Source organism: Octodon degus, unplaced genomic scaffold (assembly GCF_000260255.1).
Source record: "Octodon degus isolate 3935 unplaced genomic scaffold, OctDeg1.0 scaffold00199, whole genome shotgun sequence".
Taxonomy (NCBI): Eukaryota; Metazoa; Chordata; class Mammalia; order Rodentia; family Octodontidae; genus Octodon; species Octodon degus.
In genome coordinates, this window is record NW_004524775.1 from 522,944 (window position 1) to 533,204 (window position 10,261).

The 10,261-nt window shown below is 57.5% G+C and overlaps 1 protein-coding gene across 1 annotated transcript in view; it reads right to left on the minus strand.

Moving 5' to 3' along the window:
* Atp10a (ATPase phospholipid transporting 10A (putative)) overlaps positions 1-10,261 on the minus strand; it is a gene marked incomplete at its 5' end in the record, with an annotated part of 122,111 nt that overhangs the window by 58,942 nt on the left and 52,908 nt on the right. The window contains one exon of the mRNA XM_023704656.1: positions 6,411-6,615. Coding sequence (XP_023560424.1) covers positions 6,411-6,615 — 205 coding nt within the window. The remainder of the gene's footprint in view (positions 1-6,410; positions 6,616-10,261) is intronic.

The window sequence follows — 10,261 nt, forward strand, 5'->3', positions numbered from 1 at the left end:
TCCCTGCTGGGCTGGCTGAGCCTGGGTCAGGGGCTGGAGCATCCACAATGGCACCAGTGACAGCAGTCACACTCCTGACTTCTTCCTGGTGTCACTGTGGCTGTGGCCTGCCCACTCTGCCCCTACCAGTGTGAGCCTCCACAGCCCAGTGCCTGGGGCCCCAGTGTGGCCCCAGTGGGTCCAATCATGGGGCAGCAAGCCCCAGCCGCCTGCCTGGAATGCAGCCCACCCTGAACTAGGCCCCAAGGTGGCTGAGGGGAAGGCTGTCTTTGGGCCTCCACAACTTGGCTGCTGTGTGGGAGGAACAGAAGCCCTAGCCTTGGAGCTGCAGGGAGGCCGGGGCCATGTGATGGCACATGTGAGCTCAGGAGAGGCGCTCAGAGGGGCGCAGGTGTCTGAAGCCCCCAAAGGCTGGTCGCATGGCAAAGGCTTGGCATCAGCATGGCACCACTGGAAGAAGGGGGCACTTTAAGAGCTGGGCCTGGCCGGGCCACGGAGCCACCCTTGAAGGAGGCAGCAGGACCCCAGCCCCTGCCTGCCCTCCTTTCTGCTTCCAGCAGAGGCAAGAGGATCTGCTCAGCCTGGCCCTGCCAGGAGAGCCACCTCGGCTCGGCCCTCCAGAGAGGGAAGGCGCACGGGCTCCCGGTACATGGTGCAGGGTGGCCCAAAGCACCAGCTCCAGAGCCACCGCAGGCAGTGATGCCACCCTCCCCAGCAGGCGTCACCTGTCTGACGCTCACAACACGCAGTCTGACCGCTCCACATCCCCATCCTGTGTCAACACCCTTCCCCAGCCTGCTTTCCTACACCAATCTCCCAAGAAGGGCATCTGTGCCCACGATGTTCTCCTGGACTGAGGACAGATGTCACCCTCAGAGTCTGTCCTCAAAGAACTTCTGGCTGTTGGCTGAGACTCCAGAGCAGCTGACAGAAGCCAGACAAGGGAGGCAGCTATTTGAAGCTTTGTCCAAAACCAACCTGGATCTTAATGCTTTGAAGCTGGCTTTCTTCACCACACAAACGAAAGAGCTCGTTGTTTAGCCAAAAGCAAGCACCACTGCAAAGCACTGGTCACTCTAGATGAAGAAGAACCAACTTCTGAGGGCTGTGGTGGGGCAGATCTCGAATGCCCACACTTGCGAGGCTGAGACAGGAGGATCACCAAGAGTCTGAGTGGACTACAACCTGGGCTGTGTAGTAAGTTCAAGACCGGCCTGGGCTACCCAGAAAGATCTTGCCAGAGATGCCCACGCTTCTCGTCCTTTCACAGCTGATGAGGAGGGTAGTTATGCTACCTGCTGGAATGGCTGTACTGAAAACCGACACACTCAAGAACTCTGCTTCTCACCTGATCTCTGTTTGGTTAAAGCTCTCTTTGGGGCCTTTAAGTCACTTTTGGGCACATGGCTCACTCACGAGCATGAGCGACACATCCTGAATCTAATTCAGTATTAAACCCAACGTACATGCTGGGGAGTGACGACAGCCACGTCCAAGCAGGTAACTTCTGAAAGCACGCTGTTGCCTTAGGAGGGCCCGTCTACACTGCCCTTACTGTAAAAGCACCGAGGCACAGGACCCTGCGATGCCCCTTTCCTGTCACCCAGGGAGGACAGCCTCCCGGCAGCACTCAGACACAAGCCAGAGCCGACCTCGCCTCCCACTGAGGACCACAGAACCGCGTGCTCTGTCTTCCCGGGACTGCCTGGTGACAGGGGACGTGGATGCCCAGCAACGCAGCAGCAAAGGAGGAAGCTCCGTGAGCTCAGACGCCACCAAGGCCCGGGAGTGGGCTCCAGTCCGGGCTGTGCGCCAGGGACAGACAGACGCTCCTTTCTGCTGCCACCAGACGAGTGGAACGGAAACACCACCAGGCCAGGCACTAACACTCATCAGAGTGCTCTGAGCTCCGCCAGGTCCATGCGCGTCTCCGGGTCACCCCCTCCTCCAGGGCCCGAACCCCGCGGAGGCCAGTGACCGGCTGCAGACTCCGGATGCCCCAGCAGCAGCCCTGGCTGATCGACTCTTTCTAGGACGGAGTCTGAGCCCCTGGGGTGACTGATGTCCGCCTAAATCGAACGACAAGGCGAAGCGACAGGCTGCTAAGGCAGTCGCGCTTTCTCTCGCTTCTTCTGCGGAATACCCTCCCTCGCACCCGAGGCTCCATCCGCCTGCACGGGAGCGACACTCCCGCGCTCACCCCTAAGCGGAAGCTCAGTGCCCAGCAGGACAGATCACGGGGCCAGCCCGTCCTGCTGGTACAGGAAGTCCTGCTGTACACACGTGCGCGCGCGCGCGCACGCGCACACACACACACACACACACACACACAGAGCCTCGACACCCTTTACAGTTGTTAGTGAAACTGGACTATGTGTAGAAAAGCTGTAATCTAATTAAAGTTTTCCCTTCTATAAGTAGAATATAGTTAAAAAGAAAAATAGCGTTTCACATCTCATACCACCTTACACAGAATAAAACCAGTTATTGTTACGGTTGTCTTTTCACTATTAAAAGAAAAGAATGACCACTTCTACACACACACGCACGCACACACGCACACACCGCTTTCTCAATGCAATTTCTATCTCTTCTGTTAGTATCTTCCAAAAATTATAAAATAGTTAAATTCAGGAATGAAAATGTATTACAGTTTAATTTATGGGCACGTTGACTTCACTGCAATATGTAACGGAGAACCATAAATCTTTCGGTGAAGGCTGATCGACGCTGACCGATCTGATTAACCCCCGGAGCCGCTGCCCTGTTCTGCACGCCGACGACACGCTGCGCTCCTGGTCTGCCCTCCCCCCACCCCAGCACACTGCTTCGGTTAATTAAGACTAACTGTTCTGAAAGCTTCACCACACAAACTCTGGCATAAGCTGCAGATACCAACCCCGCCCCCAGCTTTTTTGTGGCAGGGACAATTTTGGGAGCATGCGTCTGTAGAAATTTGTTCAAAAAAACCTGTTTCTTCCACATCTGAAATTTTAAAGTTATTTTTTCTAAGCCCCAGGAATTCCCTTAAGCAGTTGGGGCAGGCCTGGCTCTCCGCACAGAGGAGGCGGCCTTGCAGCAGCGGGCGGTACGTGCACAATCAGACGCAGCCGCGTCACTGCGGAGATCTGCGGAGTAACGCCCTCGGCAAATGCTTGCCTGCGGCTGCTTCGGAACCCTTTCCAGCTGGTGAAAGCTCCTGCGTCTGCTCATCTTTTCTCCTCGTGTAGCAAAGACACCAGCACCCATGCACAAAGGTGTGCACATCCACATGCGTGCACACGCACATGGGCAAGCGCACTCCGGTGAAGAGCCAGCACCAGCTCTCCTGAGAAGCCCAGCAGCCACCACTCAGGGCAGCGCTGTGGGTGTGGCACGGCTTGAGGACAGCTTCGGGCTGTAAAAGTCACCTCAGAAGTCGTGTCCTGGGCACCGTCCGGACGACCACGCGGCTTGTGCTCTGGACTCTCCTCGGAAAGCCCGCCTGGCCCTCCTGCGGCCTCTGCTTAGACACCCAGCGTGCATCACCTCACCTTCTACCCACTACTCGTCCCCCGAGGAGCAGGCACACCAGCGAGCCCTTCTGCCTGGCCCACACCCAGGACAGCGCTGCACAGGTCCTCAGGAAACACACCGTGGGGGAGGGAGACAGAAGTCAGGAGGTGTCTGGAGCAGGAGGGAGATCCAGGTGCCACGGAGCTCTCTGTGACAACCCAGGATGTGACAAAACCTGCGTGCTAGAGGCGCCACCTTGACTGGTGGGTGGGGACCCTGGGAGGCACCATGAGGGCTGCCTGGTTCAGCCTTTCTCTCTCTCTGGGTGGAAGATAATGACCGCATCCCATGGGACTTCTTTGTGGATACACTTGCAGTTTGAAGAGTTTGCAAGCATCTGGGGGAACGGTGACATGTGCCTGGCACTTCTTTTGTGTTTGAAAACCCCCTTGCCCTCCCTCCTTCCTTCTCCAGTTCCCCATCCTGGTTTTCATTCTGGTTGATGCCCAGGTTATGGGACATAGTTCTTACATTAATTACAGTCACTAGGGATTTGCACACAGTGCATCTTTGTCCTCTCATTTTCCTCTTCCTGTCCTTCTCTCTCCTTGTCTTTGTCCTCTTGGACCCTGTCCCTATGTCAAGAGATCCACCCCTTTGTCCCTTTCTATTCACCCTTCATCATTCTCTTTTTTTGTACTTTGCCTCACTCAAATGAGCGTTTGAGCTTGTGTGTCTGGTCTGTTTCACTCAACACTGCACTTTCCAGGTGCATCCACGACCCTACACCTGTCTCAGCGCTGTCATTCTTTAGAGCTGACTAGCGTTCCACTCTGTGTGGATACCACCTTGTCTTTATCCAGTCATCTGTTGGGTGGTGTACCAGCTGCTTCCAGGACTGAGCTATGACGAACTGTGCTGCCCGTGTGTGTCCCTACAGAATGACATCTTACATTCTCTGGGGAGATGTGCAGGGGGGATCACCGGGTCACATGGCATTTCTAATTTCAGTTCTTGGAGAAATCCGCACACCATTTCCATATCGGTTGCTCTGGTCCACGTTCCCACCCACGATGCAGCGGGGACTCCTCTTCACCATGGTCACACCAGTGTTTATCCCTGCCTGATTTCTGAAGGATTACACTGCTTCTCTGGAGTGAGGTGGAGCCAGCAGCCTCTCAACTTGCATTTCTCTAGCGGCCAGAGGTACTGTTTTTCACACATTTGTGGGCCCTTTATTTGCATTTCTTGCTCCGAGAAGTCTCTGTGCACGTTCCTGGTCTGGCTTCATTGGACCCATCCTCTTAGGGAGTTTGCTGTTTCTGAGTTCTCTGTGTATTCGAGACATCGGTCCTCCCTCTGAGAGCACCTGGGGGTCTTCCTCCCATTCTGCAGGTTGTTTGTTCTCTCTGCTAATGGATTCTCTCAGGGCACAGAAGGCTTTCAATCTGATCGAATCCCATTTGCAGTACTGGGGCCACCGCCGGCTGGCCGATCCCTGCCCTGCAGTGTGGGCCTTGCTGGGCTCGCCCGTCACTGCCTGGCCTCTCCCACCCCTCCGCGCTGTGCGCTTCAAGCTGTGCTGCTCACGAAATGCCACCCCCCAGCAGCCTTCTCGCCTGGTCGGTGCCTGAAACCCCTGGTGCCCACGTCCTGTACTCTGGCCATCCATGGGGCGCCCATCTCCTCCTTCTGGAGCCTCCCGGACCCCAGTGCCCTCCAGCCCCGGGCCCTAACAGGAGCTCCCTGACTGCCCAGAAGTGAACCTGGGCCTTGTCAGAACAGGTGCTGGAGCGAGCTAGGCTTCTGTGCCCCATAAGAGTCCATCAATGGAGCATGGAGGCACCCTGCAGGATGCGGGGAAGACTCCCCGGAGTGCCTAGCCACGGCCTGTGTGCACTTCCGCTACCGCCTGGCCCTCCATGCTTCTCTGGGATGTGGCCGAGTGGACTTTCTCTGCCTCTGAGCTCAGGACAGCCAGGAGCCCAGAGGTGCCGGCTGCAGCGCGGCGCAGACCCTCTGAGCCATCCTCTCCTCCCCCTCACACCTGGGAGCAGGGCTCCCGTCTAGGGATGCAGCTGTCCGGAGACACTGCCCCAGCCCTGATCTTGGTGCACTCAGCACCCCAGCCCTGGTCTTGGTGCACTCAGCACCCAAGCCCCACGCGGCAGACAGGGCCGCCTCCCAGGACCGGCCGGCGTCTGCAGGTGTCCATGCTGCCCCATGGGAGACCAGCAGCCCGTCCGCTGGGGCCACCCTTAGAGCCTCGTGGACGCCACGCACAGGCTCCGGCAGAGGCCTACTGCGAGTCTTCAGCATGCTCTTTCTTTCCCATGGTCTGTGCCCCGCCACCCCCACCCCCATCAGGAAGACGCGCCCTGGTTTCTGGGCACTTGCGGTCTGGTCTCTGGATGGTGCGTACCCTGCACTGGCTGGGGGTGCGGCCCTTTCTCACCGGGGAGCTAACAGAGAGCTGGGGCCCTGGAGCCCTGCATTTCCTGGCCACAGGGCCTGCCTGTGAGTGTGGCTGTTGGGACCCTCCTTCTCATCCCGCAGCGTGTGGCCAGGGCTTATCAGAGGCAGAACGCATCCACAGAACAACTGCTGCAAGACCACAAAGTCCCTAGGAGAGAATGCTCCCTCACTATGCACTGGGAGCAGACCGTGACTGCTGCCGCACTGCCCCCTGGAAACTTGCAGTCCTCTGGCAAATGCCAGCAATGGAAGGACCAGTGGCGGCAACTCTAAGTAGCATTCTGAGCCACATGGCGCGGTGTCCTGAGCCCACAGGCAGGTGGTCACGGGCTCCAAGGCTCAGGCCCTCTACACCCTCAGTCTTGGAGACTGGGAGAGTAATCGCGCTGGGCAGGATGGGTGCAGAGTCACTGGGACGCCTTGACCGCAGGGCCACTTACGAGCTCCGAGAACCCACGCACCACCCGGCGCCGCTTTAGGTTGGTCTCCCCATCCAGGTTGGCGGTCTCAATGTGGCACAGCCCGTCGGGGTCGCTGGAGGACAGCAGCAGGACGTCTGCGGGGATGACCTCATTACAGCGGAGGCGTACAAAGTCTCCCACGTTGATTTCCTTCCAGAAGCGGTGCACGTACTTCTTTTCTTCCCTGGAAGAGAGAATGCGCCATTTTAACTTCCCGAGTCAGGCTTACTTTATACTGCATGGTGGCCTCGGTTCCATTGTCCTCGGAGTGACCAGACCAGTTCTGCTCATCTTTGTGTGAGGGAGGAGCCGGAAATGACCTCAACACACGGTGTCGCAGGAACGAAGCTCACCAGTGGCACCTGGCAGCTGCTCTCGGCAGGGACATGGAGCCCCACTGTGTGCAAAGTGCAGCCTTCTGGCTGAGTGTCCTTGCTGTCCTCCCTGACCAGTTCCCAGAGAGTTCCGGCTGTGAGCTTGGGTCCTGCATGTGCATTGTCTGGCCATGTCCACCCGAGCCCCAGCCGTGGACACGAGGAAGCAGCCGCCACCACTTCCCTCTCCACCCACTCCACAGGGGAGTGAAGGAAACCTGGGAATGTGAAGAGCCCTGGGCCGCAGACCCCAGACGCTGAAGGGAAGTGTCCCCACAATGGCCTTTTATGTGCACTCACTGGAGGTAAATCCAAGGCACAGCTCAGCCACCAGACAGCACTGCTGGGGCCCATAGCCCCCAAGCCCCACTGCTACAAGCAAAGCAGTCTGTGGCTGCTCGTCATGGTGGCCAGCGGGCACAGGGTGGGCAGTGGGCACAGGGCTGGCGCCGAAGCTGGCTCCTCCGGATATAGCATAGAAGTGGCACTCCACTGCCTGACCTTCCTGCTGTCCCACTGCCCATCCGACTGTTTCCGAGAACAGAGATGGGCAGCCTTGATGCTGCACAGATTAAAGCATTTTAATGTGTTCAAAGGCCTTTCCCAAAGGTCAGACCTTGACTTTATATTGTTCTAAGCATTCACCCGCTTTTTAGACTTTCTTCCTTCCCAAGCCCCTTCCTGGGCTCGTGGAAAGTACAAAGCGACCAGAAAGGCGCTGTCCTTCAGAAGAACGCTGACCAGAGCTGAGTCACTGTTTCACCACAGGAAAAAGCGATGTTTGTCCTCAAGGGAACAGGGCAGCCTCGGCTCCAAGGAGCCGCACACAGGTGTCCTGGGACTCACCCTAGGCCTTGGCAATGGGAAGCAGCTGCTCTGCGGCTGAGCGGGCTGACTGTTCTGCTCATGTTGACGGCACTGTATGCACGAACCTCCTCCCAGAGCCAGCTGCGGTCTGCTTTGTGGTCGTAAAGCCTCAGCTTGCCGGCTGTGCTACAGCCCATGTTCAGAACAATCACTGCAGGCAGCGTCTGAGTCCTCTAGAAGTCCCACCTCTGCAGCCAGCATGAGGCGAAGCATTCAGGGAAGGTCCGGGGTGGTTTGTGTTTTGGAGCTGGGGCTCAAATGCAGGGGCGCGCTACTACCAAGCTATACCCCCAGCCCTCTTTATTCTGACACAGCGTCTCACTAATTTGCACGGGCTGGCCTACAATGCACCCCTCTCCTGCCTCATCCTCCTGAGCAGTAGGGGCGGAAAGCGTGCTTCATAGCCCGCCTGCGCTACACAGCTAGACCCCATCTCAGAAAAAGCAAAATAAAGAACGCATCAAACCCAGAGCCTTGTCATGCCCAACCAGTGGCCCACTACTGAGCTACTACACAAGACTCTGCTTTATTATATATAAATATATGTACATATATATAAAGCCTCTATTTTATTATGTATAAGTGTGTATTTTCCAGTAATTGAATTGAACCCAGGATTGTTCACTGAGCTACATCCCCAGAATTTTTATTAACTTTTTATTTTGAGACAAAGTTTCACTAAATCAATAACTTGCCCAGGCTGAACTTGAACCTGCAGTCCTTTGTCCAGCTCAGCTGACCTGGGACCACCTCCGCTTCCTCCTGGCCCCTGGGCCTGGTTCTCAGGTGTGCAGGAGGCATGACACTCTTCTCCACCCACAGGCTCAGCGGTGTAGAGGACCCCAGGCCTCCCTGGCGATGGACGCCCTGGCTCCAGCCCTCCCCAGGCTATGGCTGTGCAAGGCAGGGCCATCCACTCTGCAGTGGGGAGCGGCGCTGGAGATGTAGCTCAGAAGCAGAGTGCCGCTTCCCATGGGAGAGCTCTGGGGCTGGATCTCTGATGGTGCAAAAAGTAAAACTAACAAAAATAAATCGATACGGATTAAAATAGCTACCACCTCAATGCAACAGGTGAGTTTACACAATCTTAGAGGGGGCACTCTTCAGTTTGCCTGCGTGGAATCCTCCAAGGGCAGATCTGGCAGTGGGATTTGGGAACGGTCCCAAGCCCCTACTTGGGGTGAACCGGCTGGTGCCAGCCTTGCAGCGAGGCCCGGCCTATGACTGATGGGAAGCCACATCCCACGCGGAGCCAAGGGTGACTACAGCCGCTTCTCAGGGGGCCCATCCAGGTGTGCCTGACGCGGCCACTGGAGCCCTGCTGATCCAGGCCTGATGTCAGCGGCCGGTAAGTGCGAGGGCACACGCTAAGGTGCCCTGCCTAGCCCCAGCCCTGCTCGGGACTCACCGCGCTCTTACACCCTCTTCCATTCGCTGAAGGCCCGAGCCTGAGCATATGCTATATGTGTGGAGGTTTACTCAGCCTCCAGTTCTGGAGGCCAGGATGCCGCGTCAGACAGGACCTGGACGCTCTACAGAGACTGCAAGCAGCACAGGGCGTTGCACGGAGGGGGAGGCCGAGAACCAGAGCCACATGGCTGTGAAGCCAGACCCATGCAGGATAAAACCCAACAGGTCAATCCCCAGACGCTGTCAGGGGTAGCACCTCGACTTCCACTGGGGAACCCTAGGTGGGAAACTGAGATGGCACATTTGTGTGGTGCTCAGCGCTAATGGACGGCAATTTGTTACACAGCCTTAGAAGACAGAAGGCCCAACCTCCCACCACAAAGTGGCAGCTGTGGCTTCTCCGGCCTAGGGGCTCTGTCCTGTATAAGGAGCAGCAGAACAGAAGCAGCCATACCCAAGAACCCACCCACCCCATGTGCAGTACAGAGCGGGAAGTCCAAGTGCACATGGGACAGCTTGCCCCAGGGTGTGAGGCTATACAAATACGGGGGAGGGGGCTGTGCACCATGCAGGTGCAGGCCGCTTTGTGACCACCTGATGGGGGCAGAGATGGGAATGACAAGCAGTTGCCACCCTTCGTAGCTCAGGTCCCCAAGGGCCTCTGCACAACGATGACCACAGCTCAGAGAGGAGCACTGTGGGTCTCCTGAGGCTGCCTCCCCAGGCAAAAAAACAGAGAGGAAAAGACCAGGGAAGAGAAGCCCTGTGCTCCGAAGAACCGGCTAGAAGGCTGCGGGAAGAACCTTTTCCTGAAGCGTGATGCTGGCTGCCCTCAGAGCTGGAGGCAAAGAGCCCACCAGCCACTGGCCAGCAGTGTCACCATGATGGCTACCTGGCCTGACCTCTGAGGAGGGCGCTGAGCAGAAGGCACCTGGGGCTGCTCTGGGCTTCCAGAGCTTTGGGACGAGGCCGCTCCTGGAGGCATCTGTGTGTACACTGCTGGGGGGACACCTGTCTGCACACCACTCCCAGTCCCGGGGGGCGTCTGTCTGCACACCACTCCCACTCCAGGGGGGGGGTCTGTCTGCACACCACTCCCACTCGGGGGGGGGGACCTCTGTCTGCACACCACTCCCACTGGGGGGGGTCTGTCTGTCTGTCTGCACACCACTCCCACTC